The 25630-nt window shown below is 35.1% G+C and overlaps 1 protein-coding gene across 2 annotated transcripts in view; it reads right to left on the reverse strand.

Moving 5' to 3' along the window:
- The window catches only part of LOC110448483 (inactive ubiquitin carboxyl-terminal hydrolase MINDY-4B-like), a 46647-nt gene that overhangs the window by 7833 nt on the left and 13184 nt on the right, over positions 1-25630 (reverse strand). The window contains exons 3-14 of one of the 2 annotated variants that reach the window (XM_021494745.1): positions 23120-23225; positions 21095-21168; positions 20207-20335; positions 18679-18773; positions 15379-15544; positions 14407-14472; positions 12358-12428; positions 9978-10140; positions 7536-7601; positions 4357-4443; positions 3160-3337; positions 487-583 (exon numbers count right to left, since the gene is read on the reverse strand). In XM_021494745.1, coding sequence (XP_021350420.1) covers positions 487-583; positions 3160-3337; positions 4357-4443; positions 7536-7601; positions 9978-10140; positions 12358-12428; positions 14407-14472; positions 15379-15544; positions 18679-18773; positions 20207-20335; positions 21095-21168; positions 23120-23225 — 1298 coding nt within the window. The remainder of the gene's footprint in view (positions 1-486; positions 584-3159; positions 3338-4356; positions 4444-7535; positions 7602-9977; positions 10141-12357; positions 12429-14406; positions 14473-15378; positions 15545-18678; positions 18774-20206; positions 20336-21094; positions 21169-23119; positions 23226-25630) is intronic. The other variant, XM_021494746.1, reaches the window with a different exon arrangement.

Below are 25630 nucleotides of genomic sequence, written 5' to 3' on the forward strand. Positions count from 1 at the left end.
TTTTTAGTGATTGTATTGGTTGTTTGAGGCATGTTATGTATGTTCATCTTGTGCATCAAGAATAGATCTTTCGATCCAAGTGCGACATGTGTGCGAAAGTGACGATTTGTTTCTAAAGTGCGCTCTGGGCGCGGGTCGCATATTTCCCGCATATTATAGAGGGCCGGAGTTCTGACGTTAATCGACGACGGACCGATATAAAAAAAAGTCGATAAAACGTCAGAATAATTCCGACTAACATTAGGTCATACCTCGACAATGGAACCGCTTGGTTTGGAAATGTATCAGAATGTATTATATTTGATATAATAACCAAAGTGATGAATCTTACTCGAATGAAATACTATACTATAAATTTCAGTGACTACAGTATAATAGAATCTTTCCCCATGTTGGGGAACGACAGAAAATAATCACCACTCTTGGGGTAAATTTATCAAATGTTTGGTTTTACGACTTTGGGTTTTGGAGTAGAAATAGACTTACTTTGTCATGATTCCTTGTTCCAGGGATGGAATCCTGTCATCTTCCTTGCGCCTTGTTAGAAGTGTCTGTCCTCTGATGGTTCGACCATTTCTTGTTTCTTTGGAGAAAAACATTAACATCTTTTTAAAAAATTGAAATCTATCTTATTGAACATAAAACAAAACTTAAAATACTACAGTATTTTCACAGCAGAACAAAACGAATTCAATGATGATATGAAAAGACACAGGAACTGAGGAGACACCAAATCAGTAGGAAAGTCAACAACAGGAACTGAGGAGACACCAAATCAGCAGGAAAGTCAACAACAGGAACTGAGGAGACACCAAATACAAAGGAAAGACAGTAACAGGAACTGAGGAGACACCAAATCAGCAGGAGAGACAACAACAGGAACAGAGGAGACACCAAATACAAAGGAAAGACAGTAACAGGAACTGAGGAGACACCAAATACAAAGGAAAGACAGTAACAGGACCTGAGGAGACACCAAATACAAAGGAAAGACAGTAACAGGAACTGAAGAGACACCAAATACAAAGGAAAGACAGTAACAGGAACTGAGGAGACACCAAATACAAAGGAAAGACAGTAACAGGAACTGAGGAGACACCAAATACAAAGGAAAGACAGTAACAGGAACTGAGGAGACACCAAATACAAAGGAAAGACAGTAACAGGAACTGAGGAGACACCAAATACAAAGGAAAGACAGTAACAGGAACTGAGGAGACACCAAATACAAAGGAAAGACAGTAACAGGAACTGAGGAGACACCAAATACAAAGGAAAGACAGTAACAGGAACTGAGGAGACACCAAATACAAAGGAAAGACAGTAACAGGAACTGAGGAGACACCAAATCAGCAGGAAAGACAACAACAGGAACGGAGGAGACACCAAAACAATGGGAAAGACAGTAACAGGAACTGAGGAGACACCAAATACAAAGGAAAGACAGTAACAGGAACTGAGGAGACACCAAATCAGCAGGAAAGACAACAACAGGAATGAAGGAGACACCAAAACAATGGGAAAGACAGTAACAGGAACTGAGGAGACACCAAATACAAAGGAAAGACAACAACAGGAACGGAGGAGACACCAAAACAATGGGAAAGACATTATGATACCACTAAAGTTAGTATTCCTGCACCACATATGAAACCAGAACAATCTCCAAATTTGTGTCTGTCACAAACTTTCAAGACATAGCCCTGATGAGATAGAGAGCTAGATTTCTTAAGGTTCAAATTCTTTTACTTGTATGTACACATGCAACACAGTTTTGTACAATCATATTCCAACGATGAATCTTGGTACCGCATTTGAACAAAACCGTGCTGACTTAAAATCATTATTAATGTTAAAGGGGCTGGTCGGGGAAAAAATTACAAAATAAATGGGTCTAAATGCGTTCTCTGGCCTTCCAAAAGTTATACCACGGCAATATGATGGTCAAATTCTGCTTGCAATGTCCAGTTTTGACCACTGAAATCTCGGGGAAGCCCCGCGTAAATTTAGCGCAGATCTATTTATATATGGCACGTGGTAGTTTCGAAAAGTGAGGCAGTGAATATAACAACAATAGCACGCCGTCATGTGCTATGTCGACTCAACTAGCGGATAAGACAGCGATACTATACATAAATAATTGTTTTCAAAGGTCATGTATGATGCAAGTGTAGTATTCCTACCTATATGTTGTTGTTATATATAACTGTATTGATACCTTGTGCCTGTCATGACTTTTGCATGCATCTTTTTCTTTCGCCGCGATGTTTACATTTGCCTTGTTGATGACGCGCGTGCGGTAAAATTACATCACTGATCTGGGTCAATTGAGAGTTTCAGACTGTCAGGTGACGATTTAGGATTTCTTTAATATAATTATAATTTTTACTCTTAGGGAGTGAATTTCAGCAAATTTGAATCGGTATATTTCATAAGAAGGTATTTTAAACATGTGAATGCCATTTTAGCAAATATGACATGTTTTCCCCGACCAGACCCTTTAAAACAGATTCATTCCATTTGTTATTATATTTTCAAAACAATAAAACTTTTACTTTATTTTTTAGGGTGGTTTTATTTTGTTTCATGATTCACTTTAAAGAAATTGTTTAGTTACCGGCGGAACAACCTTTTCTCGGGGAGCAAGATCATGATTTCTATCATTACCATTTCCGTGAGGTGACAAACTTCAGTATGACTCAAATACCCAAACACTTTTCAAATGAAAAACATTCACTTGTATAAAATAGTTCTTAATGCTATTCTTTCATAATAATATTTTGATTTGGTTAGTTTATATAGAGCTTTTAGATGAGTTATTATATGCCTATTTTAAAACAAACCCTGACTCACTGGAGTTATCAGGTCCAATTTACATTTTGTTTTGCCTATCATAAACATTGTCTTACTCCATACATATCCTTTCTCCCTCCATTTTTCCTGGCAATAATCTGATCAAGTGATTGAATATATTCGCTGAGAATTCAGTGTATCTATAGTATCGGATCAGGATACAGACTGGTGTAGGTCAAGTGGGCTCATATTGATTTGTTCTTGCAATTCCTAGAAATATTGACAGTTGGAATAAAATGTATCCTACATTTTACAAAGTGAGTGAAATTACAAGGAACTTTATGAGTAGGTAAAATAACTACTAACCTATTTCGAGTGTACAGGGTTTGTGGGCCGATAGTCCAGTATAGTACTGTAGTGAGAAACGGTTCTCAACCCTCCAATCAGAGACCAGCTCAATTTTGTTGCTGAACAGCAGTCCAATCTGACCGTTGGTACTGGTCAGCCATATTGGTAACTTGGGAGTCTTCAGCATGCTGCCGACCTACAATCATACATGCATAATTCTAAAAATTCTCAAAGCCTTTTACAGCAGATCTTAGAGAGTTTTTTTGTATTTCCAACAAGAATGCCATACATGCATTGGCCAGAAAGGTGCACAGAACAAAATTGAGTCATCAAGAGTTCATGCGTAACCGCGAGATTTTGTCCAGTACGTTTACGTTTACCTGTAATAGTCGGTTCCGGTGTTGTGGTTGTAGTAGGAGGGGGCATGTTTTACAACGATAAAGTTCAGACTTCAACGCCATGCAACATTTCTGGTCGCAGAGAATTAATCTGCGAATTTCCTATGAAACTATTGTATGTCAGTAAAGATTTTGTAAGAGTTGATCCTCATTATGACATCATAATTAGTTAAATGATGTCATTGCTAAATCATCTTCCAGAATGATGCCAGTTTTTATGTCAGGTTGATAAAATAAAATATGGTTTTATAGGTTAAATTTATAAGCAAGCCTTTCCAATGATCCTCAATACAATTGAAACTGAACCTTATCTATTTCTAAATGACCCTCTTCATCCGTTATTAGGTCACATGGATTTGAAAAATGACTGCATGTTTTAGAAATCATAAAAAAATCTTTTGAAAATTGTAATTTCTGTCCTATTGAGCATCAAATTGCTTTGGTCAGTAACAAACTACTATAAACCATTAATGCTCAATTTTAAATGTTTTATAAATACTAATCTTTAACATACAACACTCTTAACTTGCATCTCAGCAGTTAACTCATTCCCTCTAAATACACATTTGAACTCTTCCAATTCAAAGGTTGGAATAGTCCATTAGGAAATTTCAGGGGGTAAATGAGTTAACCAAATTACAAGATTATCTCTAATTTTTGTGTTTTTTAACAGAAAAATCAAAATTTTCCCTGAAATAATTTTTCTTCAACTCATTCACCCCTGAAGACTCATTTGAACTCTTCCAATTTAAAGGTTAGAATAGTTCATTATGGAATTTCAGGGGTGAATGAGTTAGATAGATTAAAACAAACTTACCTCAGTCCTATCTTTTTGTGGCTCTGTTTTGTCAAAGTACAGGAAACCGATGGTACTTCTACTCTGTATACCTCTCCGTGGCTTAGCCTGCAAAACATCAGCATCAGTTACATTTATGTACTGTAATAATTAGGTATCTGGTTATACCAATGAAATAAGTGACTGCTATATTGTAGTGAAGGGCAATCAGTTTAAAATCAAAATCAATAGTCGATTTGTAATCAGAAGTAGTAAAACGATCGATAATCGATTGAATAATGAGTATATAATTGTTTTGGACCGAATACCCAAATAAAGTGTGAATTCTTCTTTTACATTAACAGACAGAGTTGTTCACTATACATTAGGTTTCGTTCTTATATAATGAATGGATATCAGGCAATTTTTACGCATTTTTATCAATCATGTAGCATAAATCATAAGAGTATATGACTTTCAAAGCATGCTTCACAAAACCATCAAAGTTTTAAATTAGTTACAAATATATAGTTTTGTATAAACTTAAATTCAAACCACACAGTTAGTATTAATAATGTAGATTGTTACTGAGCAAACAGATTTGAAAATCAAACTTAGAAACATAGAATATTTATAACTAAGAATTTGTTACAGTAGCATTTTGGACATCAAAGGAATTAAATTCAAACAAGCTATGAATATGAAATAACAGAATGTAAACATCAAAACCATTTGAGATTTTAAGTTATGAATAATAAATAAATTAAGAGATTTTCTTAAAATTAAAAATCATAACATTTATCAAACTCTCGAGTATAACCTTCAAATATTTTGACTCTCATATGAGGTTATCATGATGCTTAACTTTAAAATGGGGAATTCAGATTTAATTATTAGTAAAAAAAATATGGAAATAACTGCAATAATTTTATTTAATTACAACAAAATCTGTTTTTAAAATATGTTACTAGGCAACCTTTTGACCTTGCCCTTAGACCTCCAGCCTCCATTTTATTCAGACATACATATTTAATTCCTTCTGCTTTGATAAATGTGTGCGAGTACGCCTACTGATACCAAATTTATTATTTAGTGTTATCATATATTTTTCTGTGATGCTTTGCATTTTCTTTTTTCACTCTCATAACTACTATTTTTTGGTCATTAACTCCCTTGGCACAAGTTTGGTCAGCCCGGTGTCAGTATAATGGGGTCAGCTGGGGTGTCATATAACCGTGGCCAGGTTATGGCGTTTCAGTGAGATTGCACTTTAAATTGACCCTTGAGTGACCCCAATCAGCTGTGGTCTTTTCACAATTTATGCGGAAAGATATGAACCGGTGACTTACCATCACAGTAGACATTTGTCACCTAAGAGGACTGGCCACATGCTTACCCCTGACGACACATTTGAACTCTTCCAATTCAAAGGTTGGAATAGTTCATAATAAAATTTCAGGGGCAAATTAGTGAAAAGGCGATTAGCTTATTCAGTGATAAGTAAATATATCAGGTTTTGTGTATCTACAAGACAAACCCATAAACTGATTGTAAACTTTCCAGATTTTTTTAGTGGAATAGAATTACATGCAAAAATTAGGAATTGTTACGATGTATATTGACCAAATTATCAAAGGCTGAAAAAAATGTCTCAACTCATTCATCCCTGAAATTTTATAATGAACTATTCCAACCTTTGAATTGGAAGAGTTCAAATGTGTCTTCAGGGGTGAATGATCTAAACTGCAAATTCAATACTGTACACATAAGTGTTTTTTTTATGCAGTATTTGCCCCCAACAACACTATTAATGATGAGGCAGGATTACCCAGATTTTAAATTGTGAATTCCACACCTGGTAAATAAAATGCACATCAAGCTGTAGATAAAACAACACTCAGATTATGGTTAGGAGCAGAGTTAGCAAGCTTTGTTACATCACATACTTGGTATATATACCAGCGCTGCTGGTTACAAACTCTACATTTTAGACAGCAACTACACAAACCGATTTAACACAAAGTATGGTTAGCTTGGTTACATCACATACTTGGGATATATACCAGAGCTGGTGGTTACAAACTCTACATTCTAGCCAGCAACTACACAAACTGATTTCACACAAAGTATGGTTAGTTTTGTTACATCACATACTTGGGATATATACCAGAGCTGTTGGTTACAAACTCTACATTCTAGCCAGCAACTACACAAACTGATTTAACTCAAAGTATGGTTAGCTTTGTTAAATCACATACTTGGTATATATTCCAGAGCTGTTGGTTACAAACTCTACATTCTAGACTGCAACGACACAAACTGATTTAACTCAAAGTATGGTTAGCTTTGGTACATCACATACTTGGGATATATACCAGAGCTGTTGGTTACAAACTCTACATTCTAGCCAGCAACTACACAAACTGATTTCACACAAAGTATGGTTAGTTTTGTTACATCACATACTGGGTATATATACCAGATCTGCTGGTTACAAACTCTACATTCTAGCCAGCAACTACACAAACTGATTTCACACAAAGTATGGTTAGCTTTGTTACGTCACATACTTGGTATATATTCCAGAGCTGTTGGTTACAAACTTTACAGTCTAGACAGCAACTACACAAACTGATTTCACACAAAGTATGGTTAGATTTGTTACATCACATTCTTGGTATATATACCAAAGCTGCTGGTTACAAACTCTACATTCTAGCCAGCAACTACACAAACTGATCTAACACAAAGTATGGTTAGCTTTGGTACATCACATACTTGGTATATATTCCAGAGCTGTTGGTTACAAACTCTACATTCTAGACTGCAACGACACAAACTGATTTAACTCAAAGTATGGTTAGCTTGGTTACATCACATACTTGGTATATATACCAGAGCTGCTGGTTACAAACTCTACATTTTAGACAGCAACTACACAAACTAATTTAACACAATGTATTGTTAGCTTTGTTAGACCACTAGAGTACAGAGTTATTACAAAGATAACAGGCTCGCAAATTTAAAATCACTGAATCATTGTTTGGAGCATTAGGGACATTCCTCCAACTCCAACAGAAACTTTCTTTTTTCTCATGTTCGATCAGGGAAAAAATACATCACTCAAAGCTTTGCATGTAAGTAAAATAGTCAAGCTTTGGTGTGATCATATTTGAATTATAATCATGGTGCCTGTTATGTTTGCATCAAATAGAACTTACTTCTTCATACATCTCCTCATCTGGAGTAGGATTGCGTTGGTCGCGAGCATTTATAGGGTCCTCATCCTGTTTACATATTTACATATGTGATACTGTTACCTTATTGACAGTTTTGTAATTACTCCCCTTTGTAAGAGCTCATTCTTACCACTCAAATTTTCAACAACATTTTGAATTAACAGAACATTTCCCAAAAAGGTCACATATGTCTTTAGGTATACTTGTTACAGTTAGGTAACATATTGGTTAAGTCAAAATCCATGTCACAATCAAGTAGCATATAGCCTCAATTCTCAATGTCACAGTAAGGTAGCATACACCCTTAAATCTCCAGGTCACAGTACAATAACATACAACTTTAAGTCTCCATGTCAAAGTATAAGGTAACATACAACTTTTAGTCTCCATGTCACAGTAATGTAGCATACACCCTTAAGTCTCCAGGTCACAGTATTAAGTAACATACAACTTTTAGTCTCCATGTCACAGTAAGGTAGCATACACCCTTAAGTCTCCATGTCACAGTATTAGGTAACATACAACTTTTAGTCTCCATGTCAAAGTAAGGTAACATACAACTTTTAGTCTCCATGTCAAAGTAAGGTAGCATACACCCACCCTTAAGTCTCCATGTCAAAATGAGGTAGCATACACCATTAAATCTCCAGGTCCCAGTAAGGTAATATAAAACCTGAATTCTAGTATGGTAGCTTACAGTCTTAAGTCTGAAACAACTAAATTTATATATTCCTTCTATCATTGGTGCATAAATCATACAAAACAGACAATTAAATGATGGAGTGGATAAACATGCAAGGAAAACAAGATGAACATGCAAAAACAGTATACTGATCAGGGATATCGGATACCAAAACATGTAACCATCATAAGTGACGGATATTCTTAAAGGATTAATTATTACATTAATGTTTCAATAAAACCTAGCTTTAAAGTGTTAAAGATCTTTTATATTTGACAAAAAGCTGTTTCATTAACAATTAAATGCATGTAAATTTAATTATCACGCCTCTTAAAGATGGATTCTGCTGATTTTTTGCTACCATGGTACTTTGTTTAGCATTATTATAACTGTGCTGCCTTAATTGTTGAAATGTATGGTAAATAAAGGATAATTACAGCATTTGAACAGCATAATGATTATCATGAATCAATACCATTGGTTTTTATAATTGCCGTAACTCATTCACCCCTGCAGACACATTTGAATTCTTCCAATTCAAAAGCTGGAATAGTTCATTATGAAGTTTCAGGGGTGAATGAGTTAAAATACTATCTTGCTGGGCCGTAATGTATCTATACAGCAACACATGGTTTCTCTGTGTAGTAAAAGGACAGGTCTACATTCAAATCCAAGGGTTCCTTGTTTTTACCTTATCTTGATGTGTGCAGTCAATACATAAATACATTGTATATATCCACAGGCATGCCTTTTGAATCTTTTCTATTTATATGATTTAAACATCAGCCATATGAATGGAATGGAATGTGGCGGAGGTTTCACTATACAGGGCTAAATATTATGGGCCCACAGTAAGTTTTACTTTAAGCTTCTCCTGCAAATTCTCTGTCACTCGTGATATTTCAGGAAAGTTAAGAACTTTTCTGATTCAGGAAAAATAACCATAATGCCTTAATTTAAAATATTGAAATTTTACTGAAAACTGTGGAAAACACATTTCATTGTTGCTCAGAGTCTTACTGTTGCAAAACTCAACTGAAGTTAAGATGATTAAAAAATCTTTTTTTTTTATGTAAAATGTCAAAATGTTCAATGCACATCTGCAATGCTGTTGATATTCAGAAAGCTTTGTCCTAAATTCCCACATGGACCTGACTCTGGGATTGTGTTTTTATACTGAAAGTCTGTTCTTTAACAACATACCCTCTATCCACCAATAATCCCATGCCTGGTAGTAGGCCCACCCATTCGTACTTAGTTCAGTAGAAAAGCCAACAAATGTTATTCGACTGTCCGGCAATAGGCCTCAACCCCCTGCTTTAACTTATTTACCCCCGAGGACACATTTGAACTCTTCCAATTCAAAGGCTGGAATAGTTCATTATGAAATTTCAGGGGTGAATGAGTTAGGTCAGTGATTATGTTGGGCTCCTGGGCTTATTGAAGGATATACATGGTGTCTTGTACACAACTAAACTGGTAAGAGGTTTTGCAGAATGGGTGTGCCTATATAATAGAAACATGAAGTCTGGTTGCAATGAAAATTAACCCTTTCACCAATGTAAACCATAATAGACTCATCCAGATCAATACATTGGTAAAGTTTACTTAAGTTACATAGGGGTGAAAAGGTCAATGACTTGTGCAATATATTTTAACATGTTCCGATTGAGCATGCTATATGTTTCAATCGAAATGTATAATTTGTGATTCACAGCAAAAATGAATTATTGGTGACGTACCAGCACTTTGGCCTCCTCGCTGTAGATCTGGTTGTTGTTATGGAGATAGGGCGTTGCCATGCCGGTCATCAGTAAGTTGAGGAAGGCAGTGCTACAGGCCTCATTGTCGGTCAGTAACTTCCTCTGTCGGTCATCTTCGTCCATCTGTAGGTCCTCGTAGATCCTGTAATATTAGCCAGACAAGCTTCTTATACTTTTCAAAATGCCTAAATTCGATTCATTCTACGACCATTATCGTATTGCATCATGCAATAACCAAACCATTATTACAACACATGATGATACAAGAGGCCCAATGGGCCTGCATCGCTCACCTGGTTAAAATCTCACACTTGCTACCTTAAAAGTGATCTAAAATAAAGCTACAGGCAAAATATCAGTATTTATGATTAAAGTCATTCAAAAGAACCTGTTAAAAGATTTTAAAACATTTCACCCTTGTTACTTTGAAAGTCGAACAAAGTCATTATGTTGAACAAATTGTATAGCCTTTCATCTCAGTATGCGACTTGCAAAGTATCAACATCCTGGGACCCATGGTTATTCAGAAGAGGTTGTTTAAAGATTTTAAACAAATTTGACCCCTGTCTCCTTGAATATAAGTCAAAGTCATTCACTTTAACAAACATAGAAATCCTTGATCTGACTAAATATCAACATCCTGAGCCTTTTGGTTATTCAGAACAAGTTGTTTGAATATTTTGAACATATTTGCTCCTTGTGACCTTGAATATGATTCAAGGTCATACATTTAAACAAACTTTGTAGCCCTTCATCTCAGCATGCTACTGGCCAAATATCATCACCCTGTGCATTTTGGCTACTCAGAAGAAGTTATTTAATGTTTTCTACATATTTGACCCCTGTGACCTTGAATATAAGTGAAGGTCATTCATTCAAACAAACTCGATAGCCCCTTACCCCAGCATGCTGCTGGCCAAATATCATCACCCTGGGCATTTTGGTTATTCAGAACAAGATGTTTAAAGTTTTTAACATTTTTGACCCCTGTGACCTCGAATATGATTGAAGGTCATTCACTTGAACAAACTTTGTACCCCTTCATCTCAGCATGCTATGGGCCAAATATCATCACCCTGGGCATTTTGGTTATTCAGAACAAGATGTTTAAAGTTTTTAACATTTTTGACCCCTGTGACCTTGAATATGATTGAAGGTCATTCACTTGAACAAACTTTGTAGCCCTTCATCTCAGCATGCTACTGGCCAAATATCATCACCCTGGGCATTTTGGTTATTAAGAACAAGTTGATTAAAGTTTTTAACATTTTTGACCCCTGTGCCCTTGAATATGATTGAAGGTCATTCTCTTGAACAAACTTTGTAGACCTTCATCTCAGCATGCTATGGGCCAAATATCATCACCCTGGGCATTTTGGTTTTTCAGAACAAGTTGTTTGAATATTTTGAACATATTTGCTCCTTGTGACCTTGAATATGATTGAAGGTCATTCTCTTGAACAAACTTTGTAGCCCTTCATGTCAGCATGCTATGGGCCAAATATCATCACCCTGGGCATTTTGGTTATTCAGAAGAAGTTTTTAAAAGTTTTTAACATATTTGACCCCGGTGACCTTGAAAATGGGTGAAGGTCATTAATTTTAACAAACTTTGTAGCCCTTCAACAGAGTTTGCTTCTGGCCAAATATCAACATCCTAGGCCTTTCGGTTATTAAGAAGAAGTCGTTTAAAGTAAAATATTGACGCCGGACGCCGGCCGGCCGACGAACGGCCGACGGACGCCGCGCCACGGCATAAGCTCACTTGGCACTTCGTGCCAGGTGAGCTAAAAATGGAGGTAGGAGATTGGCAATCATTGGAATCGAAACCACGCATCATACAGGTAGAGGGTGGTTGATGATTTAAGAACAAAGAAAATCGTGAAATCAAGCTCCTCGATCTACACTGACTGTCAGAAACAAACAGAACAAACCTTTGTCAGGTATGATGAAGTTATAAACTCATATTAATTATTTTTGTTGGCAACAACAGAAGCGTGTACATGAAGTTTTTTATATGGGAGGAACCGGAAGTGCCAAAAGAAAACTCACATAGTCTAGCAGGTGACCCCATACCTTTCACATCCGATCGAGGAATCAAACCCAGACAGTCTTGGTGAAAGGTGTGTGGACTAACCACTAAACCCCATGATCAACCAACCGCTGATCATGATTTCTGCACTAGGTCAGACTTACATTTCTTGATAGTCCGCGGTTAAAGTAATTCATCTTTTCTGTAACTCTGTAAGTACGCTCTACAAATTGAGCTACCTGGTTACCCGGGCTATCGACCCAGTCCAGATCGTTACAGTATTATATCCTACACATGCGACCACAGACTTTATCAGTTTATACTAACTTTCCTGGAGTCCTGGACAGGATGATGCTGTACAGGAACATTATACAGCCATTGTTTCCCTCTCTCTGGAACTGAAACACAAATACAGTCACCATACAGTTAATCCAGTCACTTCTCATCGTCGATACTCCAGGGGTTACGCTCACTGACGCTCGCTGCACCCCTGGAATATGTCATAGCAAAAACGAAGACTCAGTGTGTGCCACCTTGTTGATGAGACAAGAAGACTAGTTTGATCCTTTGATGTACATCAAAAGAATCATGCGGTTGTGTAACAGTAAAATTGACTGGCTTTGAAGTCAGGTGTCGCTCAAAGGACAGGTATCAGTCTAGCAATTGGTCAGGTGTTTTTTTTACCTGAGACCAATCAATTATCTAGCTGCAGCCTTCAATTTTGCTATGACATATTCCAGGGGTGTAGAGAGCGAAAGTGAGTGTAACACATCAAGTATTGAGGATGGCCACCACTAAATATAGAAAATACAAACATATTCATAAAAGTATGTTGTAAATTTATACAAACATAAAAGTATTCGCAAACATTTGTAGTAATTGTCTGAACTAGTCCTTGGTAGAATCCTGACATTTTTTGCTTCCGATAATAGTTGAAAATATAGTAAGTCCTTAAACGGTTACATGTAAATCTGTGTTATTTTTTGCATGGCCATCTTCCAGTTCATAATTCTATGAACATTAGATCCTGTTGAAAATATTTGACAATTTTGAGAATCAATAGAGTATCCTATCATTATTAATCTATGAAAGCAAAGTTTTGCAAATTCAATTTTTTGTTTTTAGTAAATTCAGAAATTCTGAACCAATAAATAAACAAAACTGTTTAGCACTTTTTATGTATGTGAAGTACTGTAGTCCTGTGCAGCAAACATTTGTTTTTGTTACACATCAAAAGAAAGATTTTTCAGATTACCAGGTAAGAAGGATTCTTATCCATATATAAAAGTAGTTATTTAGACTTAAGTTTGGGGTACTATAGGAGCTTTCTTAGAATCTAGAATTACCTCGAATAAGTTATATTATTGGCTACTAAATAAAATAATTAAATACCTATAATAAATTGCATTTATGATGTGTGCTTGTGGTTTTAATTTAAATATAATAAATATAAGATCTTAAAAGAGTTTTCATTTCATATGAGATTCTATGAAACCATTCTTCGAAGATTTTGTTTTTGCGAGCCTTGGCAAGCAAATATTAAAACTTCGAGACGAGTTTCATAAAAGCTCATATGAAATGAAAACATATTTAAGATACTTTTTATAAAATAACTCAGAAAACTTACATTTTGACAGGTTTTAAAGCCGAAATGTAGAGGGCTTAATCAAACGGAGACAGACATTTTGTTGCGCCATTCACAATTTATGACGTCACGTCATTCTCCATATTATGACGTCACAATCAATTTCTGACTGGCACAGCCAATGAAAAACACTCCAGGGTATATTACAATAGTGACATATGTAAAAAATATTACACGGGCGAATTAAATGGATAACAGGCCGATTATGTGATAAAATGTTATTTACATGTTCTTTATTTCAAGAGAGTGGCTTGACTACACACTTGGATATGCAAATTACTCACATGACAATGACTTCTATTTCAAAATACGTTACCACAGTCATTATAATAGAAATTGGTTTCACAAGAGAAACCTCAAGTTTCTGTGTATCATCGGTCACGTGACTCACACACAAAGCCTCACTCAAGGCTAAAGGTAAAAAGCCTTTGCATAGTTCAGCCAGAAATACCCTGACCTACACTAGTCAAACTTGTTTTTAATACGTATTGTTATGTACTGTTATATGTACGGTTTTATTGCTAAAATTACGTAAAGTCATACGCAGTTATATAATGTCCTTATAGTATACAGCCATTACAATGAATATTGTTGTTGAGTGGTTTTGTCGACTACTGTACAAGCTTGTAGTATTGATGGGATACCATGTGAACAAGCAGCATGGCATAAAATAAGGATTTATAAAATATTCCTTTGTTGTTGTAGTTCAATAAGATACCATTTCTAGTTACCTCAGTCCAATGTCTTTTCATGAACATTTCCAAGTCTTGATACTTTTTGAATTCAAATAATAAGATCTGAAAAGAAAATTTGAAACTTATTATAACAAGATCCAAGTGTTCAGACCTAACAACTACAAAGATAAATATCCATTTTTCAGAATGAAACACTCTACCTCACCAAGATAAAGTAGCAAAGCAGGTTTATAATGCATTTATGTGCAATAGCAAGGGAGTTTTATTTAAAATAAAACAAAGGGCCATACTGTACGTAGTGGGGCCCATGACCTGATTACAGTATATCATCCAAGAATGTACTCACATACAAAATATGATTACTTTTCAGAATCGATTCAAAATTAAAGCTAATTGCCATGAGGTAAAAAAGCTGCCAATTCATAGTTCCACTATTTTTTGGCAGTGTCACAGGTATCCTCTATATCCAGGGATTACGCTCACTTTTGCTCTCTACACCCCTGGAATATGTCATAGCAAAAATGAAGGCTGTGTGTGCACCACCTTGTTGATGAGACAAGAAAACTAGTTTGATACTTTGATATACCTTAAAAGAATTTTGCGGTCGGGTAACGACGGTAAAAATAGATTAAGCTTTGAAGATGGTCGCTCCTCTGTAATCTTCCGAGGACAGGTATCAACCTAGCGATTGGTCAGGTTTTTTTTATCTGAGACCAATCAAACAGCTATATTCGTGCATTCAAATCTCCTATGACATATTCAAGGGGTGCAGAGATCGTAAGTGAGCGTAACCCGTGGAGTATCGAGATTGCAATTAACGTTTACCCTTACTTGGATACCACCTGGTACGCAGGGCGTTTGAAGAATAGGGAAAACTAAGTCCTGAAGAAGCCCACTGTTCGGGCGAAACTGGTAGACATTTCCCAATAAATAAAACTCAACTCATCCCAAGCTTGTTGCAATTGACTTCTATACTTAGTAATAACAACAGTACGTAAGTGTTCTTACTTTTTCCGTGATGCCGTCATCACGACATCGGTAGTCGTTTGCATAGCACCGGTCGACTTGTTGAAGACAGACACAGCAGCGACGGTTATCACCGACCAGCCACAAGATTTGACACATTGCTGATATCAGCGCACGCCTTCTCTCAAAGTCATTTGGCTGAAGGGCACTTGAAATAAACAAACATAAAATAACAATTTAATACTTATTTCAGTGTTAATACCCTGGTATAATTTCAGGGGTAATTGTTTAAGTCATAATATTTGAGTGGTAGCATTATTTTAGGGGTAAAAATTAAGTGATAATAATTAAGTAATAAAATTATTTTTTAAGGGGCAAATGAAAAAAAATATTTTAGTGCTTTTTGCACTAAATTGTGAATACTTGATTACTGTAAATATGTTTATTTTAGTGTACTTGAGTCTTAGCCCATTACTGAGGTAACAAATTGAAACACTGATAAATGTGTGTACCTACAATATAGTGGCAATAGAAAAATATATACCAGCTACAGAAACTGTAGTTGCCACAATCAAAATTGAAATCAATATTTAAAATGCAAATACCGTAGCTAAAATAAGTCCACTGCTAAAATACGTCTGTTTACACAATTACTAAATATAAAATATCTGTATTTCTGCAAAACATGTTACAGAGGGGTGTACTAATAAACGGTGGTGTTTGTACCTGGAAAATTGTCACTGATGTGTGGAAATATGACTTCAGGGATACACTATATTTATCTGCAAAAAAGCCCATGCCTGCGGTCATAACCCAGTCCATATTTATTACAGCTCAATAAAAATTCCAATAAATGATAAGTCAACCTCCATATTTGGAGTCAAGAGATTATGTGTTAGCCCCTGGGAATTAACAGTACCTGAGAAATCCCCGAGCCGAAAGCAATAGACAATTTTCAATAATTTTCAGTCATTATTAAAATATCAGAAGGGCTATTCCAAGCAAAAGTAAAAGTTTAAAAAGTAAAATTAAAAGAAAATGGACGATAGGAGAGTTCCAATTTAATTTTAAAAGGTTCTGGTTTAATTATCCCTTAAGTACATGTGCTTAAAAAATACTGATAATGTTTTCCTTGACTTTGTTGTCAACATTGACAGGGACTGGGTTACCAGGTATAATGCTTCTTCCTTCTAGGAGTTTTCTTAACTTATTCACCCCTACATTTTTAAACTGGACTTGCCCAGTCTATGATTTGGTGAGGTTCAAATGTGATTTCAGGGATGAATGGGTTAACATGTGTTTTAACTATTTTCGTCAGAACTGCACACAAATATATTATTTATGCAACAAGCAAAGTGATGGCTTCCTGAGCCATACGATACGAAGATTGATGATAGAAACCTGCATGGGTACGTGATAAAAGGTAGATATTGATATGGACACAATTTATTCACCCTCAAATCCAATTTACAAGCAAGCTAGGTCACTCTTCATTTACTGATTCAATAATTAAATTTTAATATTTTATGAGTTCAATATCACAAACATACATGTAATGGTCTTTCTCTCTGATTAATTGCCACTTTGGTAATACCTGAAAATCATCCACTTCGACACATTATCTTCAGTACGTTAGTTTTCTATCTCTGCAGGGTGTATATTGTAAATACTTCATACCAGACAGAGTAAAATACATTAAATAACTGTCCACTTGATTTAAGGGAAAGAGTACCATTTGAAATATAAAATTGTCAATACTATTTTGTGGCATGAAATGTTAAAGTCATTGTCGACAGATATATATCTCCATATAAATCATACTTGAAATGTATTCTGTATCAAGTCAATGTGAATAATTTTCCTGGGTTTTATTTCTTAGAATCTTTGATATTTTGAAGAAAAGAACAATATCATTTGATTACCACATCCACATGAGGGTCCTTAATTCCATAATTCACAATCATTTACATTAAAATAATGTATGGTCATTATTTGACATATTGAAACCCTGTGCAGTTAAAGTTGTATTCAGAAATCACATTCCATAAAGTGGTCTCATTGAGGCTGGAGGTGGTCTCTTAAAAGAGATTCAGTAAACCGCCAGGAATAACTGCAATGGGGAGTTCAGGGAATTGATATCTGAACACAGGAGTTCTCTTTTAATATAGTTGGTCACTTAATGTAAGCCTGATTAACAGATAAAGAAATTAATGCAATGGGGACCATTCTTTTTTAACAGTGGTCTTTCAACACAGGTTATCTCTTAATGAAGGTGGTTGCTTGATACACGTTTAGTGAATATGAAAATAACTGCAACAGAGCCTAGTTTAACACAGGTGGTCTCCTAACTGAGGTATTTACTAAGAAAGGTTTAGTTAACATGAAGGGGTCCAGTTTTAAAAGTGGTCTCTATAGCAGGTTTGTTTAAACATGAGGTAGTAACTTAAACAGATTTAGTTAACATGATGAGGCCGAGTTTTAAAAGTGGTCTCTTAACACAGGTGGTCTCCTAACTGAGGTAGTAACTAAGACAGGTTTAGTTAACATGAAGGGGTCCAGTTTTAAAAGTGGTTTCTTTAGCAGGTTTGTCTAAACATGAGGTAGTAACTAAAACAGATTTAGTTAACATGAAGGGGCCCGGTTTAAAAGTGGTCTCTTAACACATGTTGTCTCCTAACTGAGGTAGTAACTAAGACAGGTTTAGTTAACATGATGAGGCCGAGTTTTAAAAGTGGTCTCTTTAGCAGGTTTGTTTAAACATGAGGTAGTAACTAAAACAGATTTAGTTAACATGATGAGGCCCAGTTTTAAAAGTGGTCTCTTAACACAGGTGGTCTCCTAACTGAGGTAGTAACTAAGACAGGTTTAGTTAACATGAAGGGGTCCAGTTTTAAAAGTGGTCTCTTTAGCAGGTTTGTTTAAACATGAGGTAGTAACTAAAACAGATTTAGTTAACATGATGAGGCCCAGTTTTAAAAGTGGTCTCTTAACACAGGTGGTCTCCTAACTGAGGTAGTAACTAAGACAGGTTTAGTTAACATGAAGGGGTCCAGTTTTAAAAGTGGTTTCTTTAGCAGGTTTGTCTAAACATGAGGTAGTAACTAAAACAGATTTAGTTAACATGATGAGGCCCAGTTTTAAAAGTGGTCTCTTAACACAGGTGGTCTCCTAACTGAGGTAGTAACTAAGACAGGTTTAGTTAACATGATGAGGCCGAGTTTTAAAAGTGGCTCTGTAGCAGGTTTGTCTAAACATTTATTAACATTTGATACAACAAACATTAAAGATTTGAATACTTGAGTATGACGGGAACGTAGTATTTTGGCATCACATGGTACTTACCTTCGTATAAGAGCAATCGAAGCAAACTGACGATCAAAGATGAGACTTTTTAACAGGTAGGCTTGTATAGCCAAGACGAGGCCGCGTGACCCGCACTGTAAGTCAAGGGAGTAAGCAGAATGGGCAGTTAGTTCTAACTCTAAAATTAAGTGTTGTGTGCAGAAATACCCAAATTGATGTACCTCTTGTTAGACACTTGCCATGTTTTGTTTATGCCAGCTTTAATTTCCATTTTGTTTTACCTTTTCAACACTATGTACCGGGTAACTTTAATAAACTCGACCATGCATTGATGTGGATGGGTCCATTATGGTGTACAGTGGTGAAAGGGTTAAAACTGTTAACAGGCTTGTGATCTGTCAATAATTCTGTGTATCCACCGTGCAAAGGAGATAAATTATAAAAAATATCATGGTTGTACCAAAAAAGAAAAAAGGTCATTTTTAAACTTACAAGAGAAATTTGGAAGAGGAAGAAAATGTTTCAAACATATTCAAATATCAATTGAAACATGATTTTTTTCCCCTAAAAGTAAACTGACAATGCATTTATGAAAGGATTATTTTGGTGATGTATCAGAGGGATTTTAACAATTTACAGCATTGGCCAGTCATAAGCTTGATATTTCTAATTTTGTTTGTTATGAATATCAAATGCCTAAAATACATTTTACCCAAATGCCTGTTTGTTTTAATAAATAGAGTTAAATCACGAAAAAAATCACAAAATGTGTCGTGTTGGTATCAATTGAAGTATAACTGCCATAATCTTGATATTTTTTATTAGGAACATTAAGCTGAAAATGAAAAATATACTAAATCTCGATCACCAATCATTAAAGAATTGTTATACAGTTAATATAGTAACAGATTTGAATTTTTCAATTAATTTGAAACAAGCAAAGAATTTATTTTCATAAATACATGTTAGTTACTATACATTAGGTATCAGATCCCACCTTCTTACCATGTTGTCTTGTTACTGTTGCAACCAAGAGCCAGGGGGGGGGGGTTAAATTTTAGAGAGTTAAGGGTATATGCTACCATGATAGGAAATGAATCTTTTTTCAAAAAGAGTTCCAAAATTTAAAAAAGAAAATGTAAAATATCAATTTGGATCCCTTATTGAATATCAATTTGGATCCCTTATTGGTGCAGACTATCAATTTGGACCCATTTTTTTATTACAGATTAACAAATTTGGAAGATACAGAATAATATTGCATTGGTAATTGATAATGTGTAAGTTATAGCATATACCCTTAAGTAAAGATAATAAAAGATGGCAGAGAAACCAAAATATAACTGAGTATTCTGTGAATTTTTTAACCTGATCAAAGATTGTTACAATATGTACCAAATGATGATTCGCATCTTAAAAATTGTTAGTTGAATATTATTAAATCTGTGTAATTTTTTTTATTTAACAAAGATTTTTTCTATAAATGCTTTTTGACTAAAAAGACTATCAGGGAAAGGATTATTATAAATTTAGTTCGTTTTAACTTCAGGAAAATTTGAATACCTACCTTCAAAGTTTGTAATCCAAAGGAAAATGGTCCAGAAATATCGTAAAAGTCGATAGTGGACTTCCTCCATTCCGTGGAGAAGAAATGGACCTGGCTCGCCCATGATCCAAAGATCATGTGTTTTAGGGACTGGAACAAGAAAATTATGACATGAGCAAATATGAAATCGCTGTAACATGAGAAGTAAAATGAAGAGAGGGAAAAATGCAACGGGGCAAAATTTGGGATTCGAACCTGGGACCTCCAAACTTTAGACAGGTGCTCTAACCAATTCAACTACCTGGTCAACAGCTGTCATCCAGACCAATTGAGCTACACTAATTACATTGTAGTTTAAGCTGAATATTCCTCCAGTGAATGCAAGGCTTTTTATCATCGTTTGGGGAATATTCAAAATTATACTAAAAAAATCTCTTTTTTATACATAGCATCTTCTAAAGATCTTAAAGAGTAAAACGACCATCATATTATTTCATTTAAGATGTTGGATGTTGCATTGCCATCTGAATAAAAGCTAAAAATAAAAAAATCTGTTAGCGAATGTGAGAAAAAGAGTCAACCCTCGGGTGCAGAATTCGGTTTCAAAACCTCAGCAAATCCTCGATTCTAACTCAAATTTTGCACCCTCATGCAGGAATAATCCTGGAGGGGGCCATGGACTCTTCAAAACTGAAATTGACCCCTCCATGTTCCAATTTTCTTGAAATGAAAATTGTTGAAATGGCCCCACCACTCTCATAATCCAGGATTTCCCCCGCTTACGCAGAACATATATTCTATATACCCCCATTGATAGACTTTATTAACCTATACACATACATCCATAAGGAGATACGAAATGTACAATGTTTAAGCGTTGGTGAGTTGATGACTTTAAATCAGACTTACCACGGCTGTTTCCACAGTAATGGGTGTACCACCTATTAAGTGACGACTCCCAGACATGGGGCGAATTGTGTTCCCTGGAAAATAGCAAAATTTTACATTAACTAAGAGGCAAACATTTTGGAAATGATACATAGTAGTAACTCAAGGGGAATTTAGGAAGTTGGGGGGGAGGAGGAGAGTTCATTTTCATATTAACTTTTCGTGTAATGGTGAAATGCATCCAGTCAAATCTTTCTCATTTTATAGAAGTATGCATGTGATGCATGTTATGGAATTATAATTAGCTACAATTTATCTAGGCTGTTGTTTAAAGACAACAAAAGAAGTTTCTTTAATCAAAACATTTCAATATATACTTCATCACAAACTCTTGAAAGACTTCAGACACACCAAAGTCCTTAAAAATGGTAGATGTTATTCCCTGTTAAATGTTCTTGAGCATTGAGTATTCGTACAACTGGTTAATCAGTTGTCAGTATACTAGTTAATCAGTTGTCAGTATACTGGTTAATCAGTTGTCAGTATACTTGTGAATCAGTTGTCAGTATACTGTGAATAAGTTGTCAGTATATACTGGTTAATCAGTTGTCAGTATACTAGTTAATCAGTTGTCAGTATACTGGTTAATCAGTTGTCAGTATACTGGTTAATCAGTATACTGGTTAATCAGTTGTCAGTATACTGATTAATCAGTTGTCAGTATACTGGTTAATCAGTTGTCAGTATACTGTGAATCAGTTGTCAGTATACTGGTTAATCAGTTGTCAGTATACTGTGACCAGGTTGGAAACTGTGCTGGGTGCCTTTGGCATGGTATCTCATTGAAATTGCATTCTAAATATGGTATCTGACCTTTGCAATAATTACAAAAAGCCAAATACAACAACATACTACCTTCAGCAAACACACCTACATTACGCACATGGTGGCAAGTCCTTAACTCATTCACCCCTAAAGACACAACTGAACTCTTCCAATTCAAAGATTGGAAGAGTTCATTATGAAAATTCAGGGGTGAATGATTTAAATGACCTTAATAGGTCCCTACATCCAATAAATCAAACTTTGGAGACTACCGGGGTAATTGCGCCCCGGGGACAGTAATCTTTATTAGGGATGAAGAGTTCCTTATTGACATCCACTCCTTCCAATAGAAACAATCCACTTACAGATTACAAGTAGCCGCCGGACGAGATCTCTAGTTTACAGTACAGGGTTAATAAATTCAATAGCACTTGTCAATATTTAGTAACCCACTTTAAACTTTGTTTGAGTAGCTTTTAAAAAGTCAACAAATCTCTCGGGCAGAAGAAAACCGAACACATGTACCCTAATGACCGTTTTTGACCGACACAACTGAACACAATATTATATGGAGTACAGAAATAGTTAATAATAAAGCTGTAAAAGACCCTCAAGTTTGTAACCCATAATCAAAATTCAGTTTTTACTTAAGGATCACTGTACCGATTCCAAAAACTGTAAACAAGTGTTGGAAACTGTTTCATTCAGCAAGACTACATAGCTTTGATAAATCATTTCTGAAAAGAAAACCGTACCTTGCAGGACTTTTTATGAAAAATAATAAAGATGAAATAAACAAAATTATGATAATAAAAAATTAATCAACAACAGTGTTCTGAATGTAAAAAATATCAGCGGGGTTTAGACCGGGATTCGAACCCAAGAACTTCAGATTGAAATACTATCGCTCTAACCGATTGAGCTACCTGGTCAATGTTAGTGTCCAGGCCCCAAATCTGCTGCAGTTATATCTAACCGGATGTTAAGGGGAGGTAACTGTTGCAGTGGCCGGGATCCTTTAAATGGTCACAGGCATAACTATTGTATAAAACACTCCATGTGATGTCAAGCTTAAAGAATCCACTGAAGAGTAAACACCAGAATGTTCATTCACCCCTATATTTTGACAATGGACTATGATATCCATTGATTTGGAGCAGTCCAAATCCATTATTAGGTGTCAATGGGTTAAAGCTGAAATCTGAAGAACAAATTACTTACCTAACTTGACTTTGACCTCGGGCCAGCTCTCAACATAAAAAGTTTTCACTCGCTGGGTTAGCAGTCTTGGCGAATCCTTTTCAGCATCTCGGAATCTGACTCTTCTCTGTAACAGAAAGTAAAACAAATATAATAATAGAAAAGTTAATTACAAACTGCGGTCTGCAAGCATAAAAATGAGTTTAACTGAGGCAGCTGTAATAATACATTATCACATTCACCCCTGAAATTTCGTAATGAACTATTATAACCTTTGAGTTGGAAGAGCTCAAATGTGTCTTCAGGGGTGGACATGTTAAAGCTGCATGCTACCGATACGAGTCTTAGTGAAAGATACAGAAATTTCACCCCAAGGGTTATGAATTAGATATATATATATACACCAGGCACTGGTAAGGGAACTACTAGTTTGATTCATTAACACAGCAGCAAGCAGGATAAAATATTATGTTACATCATTTCAGTAATAAGTAACACAGCTATTTGGCTTCCTATATTGTCTAGTATTGCGTATTAATCCGACAATAAACCCATGCCTGATAATAAGCCCACCAACACCTACTGCTGTTCAGTAGAAATCCCCAAAAAATGCTATTGTATTTTCCTGTAAGCCCACTCCCTAATTTCTTCAATCAGAGATTATGTGTATATTTAAACAAATCAAACAAGAAATTGGTTGTCGTTTCTTCCTTGTCTTACATATTACCTGACAAGATATCAGATATTTTCCTCATTGTCTTAAACATTACTAAACAAATTTTGGATACTCACTCAGGTTTTCTCACAGTCCATTAGTATACTACAGTATAAGGAAAATTATTTTGATTTTTTTCTGGACAAATAAATATTTAACTGATCTACAACAAAGAAATATATATCAAGTGATATGATCCGGATACAAGTTACAAAACAAAATAAATTCAATAAAAATAATTGGAAAATATCAAACACTTTACATAAGAGAGGTCCATTATACAAATGGCTCTGGGGAAATATCTGAAAATGATATTATGATAGATGAGGAACGTGAATATGTAATACATGAAGACTAAAGCTAATGAAAACTTTGATACGATTTGATTCTCACTAACGCGACAGATATTATATTTGTTAGTTTTGGACTTTAACATATAAATATTGTTATGTATGCTTCTATCATATAAATGTGATTTGATAGTCAATGTGATACCAACTTCCACAAATATCTGGTTTTATTTACAAACGCAACCTGACAAAGTAATTAGCACATTTTTGGAACATTTAACTCTGTCAATGACATGAAATACTGTATATCATCACAAAACTGGCACCATTCACTACTGAAATCTTTAAATACACCCAATGTTAATTGGCCTTAATTTCACCCATCAATACCTTTGGGGAAAGAATAAAGGCCTGCTGTAACCCACTGCATGATCGAATGTATTAGAAGCAACTAATATAGCACCCTATGCAAAATAAAGGGTTGACTTCTGCTGAGCAAACATTCGAGAAATCGTGCAAAATTGATCTTGATTGATTGATTGATTGATTGAAATTGACCCCATTGCAATGCTTGATACCTCTATTTTATTTTCTCTTCTAACTAATATTGAGGCATCTCTGGTCATATAGCTAGTTATCAGAATTTTTGGTCTAATTTAGGAAAATATGTCCTGAATTTGGGAAAATTTAGCTCAACTTCTCTGGAGAGAAATAGTGAAGAAAATGGCCCTAAATGTACAAAATTAAACAACACTTGTACCAAACTAAATATTTCATTTACATCACAATTTAATGAAATGGATTTCAGTTATGTTCAAGGAGTGATTTTCCATAGCTAAGAGCACTTTGATTAGTAAATAAACTTGTTTATAGCATGTTGGAACTTTGAGTAATCATAAAAAAGTATGTTAAATTTCATTTTCAATGAGGAAGTGGAGTAATTATGGCACTCAAAATGAACATGTAAATGGTATGATGGGTATTGCACCAATCAGCCCATCCATCAATATTTGTGACTGTAAAAAATGTCCACAAATTGCATCAATAAATCAAATTCAAATGAAAACAAATAAATCTTCAACAGGAAGCGGAGTGACAGAACTGGTGATAAAAATGAAATAATCAATATTCAAACATCAGTTTAGGGTACTCCGTATCAATTATAAATGATATAAAATTTATGGTACTCCATCTAAATTCTGTAAATGTACCTACTTACCCAGGAGTGCTACACGTACATTTCCGTGTATAATCGATAATTTTCAAATTAAGTAGAATTTGATTTAGCATTGTAGGTCACATATCCGGTGACGAATATAGTGATGTTGTAAACAGTAGCTAACGTACTTAAATACTGTCAAATCAGCACAAAACCAGTCAAATTACTTTACCAGTGACTTTGATATTTTATCACTAAAATGTCTTAACCACAATTTTATTGTATCTTTACCACAAAATTATCTTAACTGCTAAAATATCTTCACCACAAAAATTGTTTTATTACTAAATATTTTTACCACAAATTTA

This window comes from Mizuhopecten yessoensis, unplaced genomic scaffold (assembly GCF_002113885.1).
Source record: "Mizuhopecten yessoensis strain PY_sf001 unplaced genomic scaffold, ASM211388v2 scaffold4083, whole genome shotgun sequence".
NCBI lineage: Eukaryota > Metazoa > Mollusca > Bivalvia > Pectinida > Pectinidae > Mizuhopecten > Mizuhopecten yessoensis.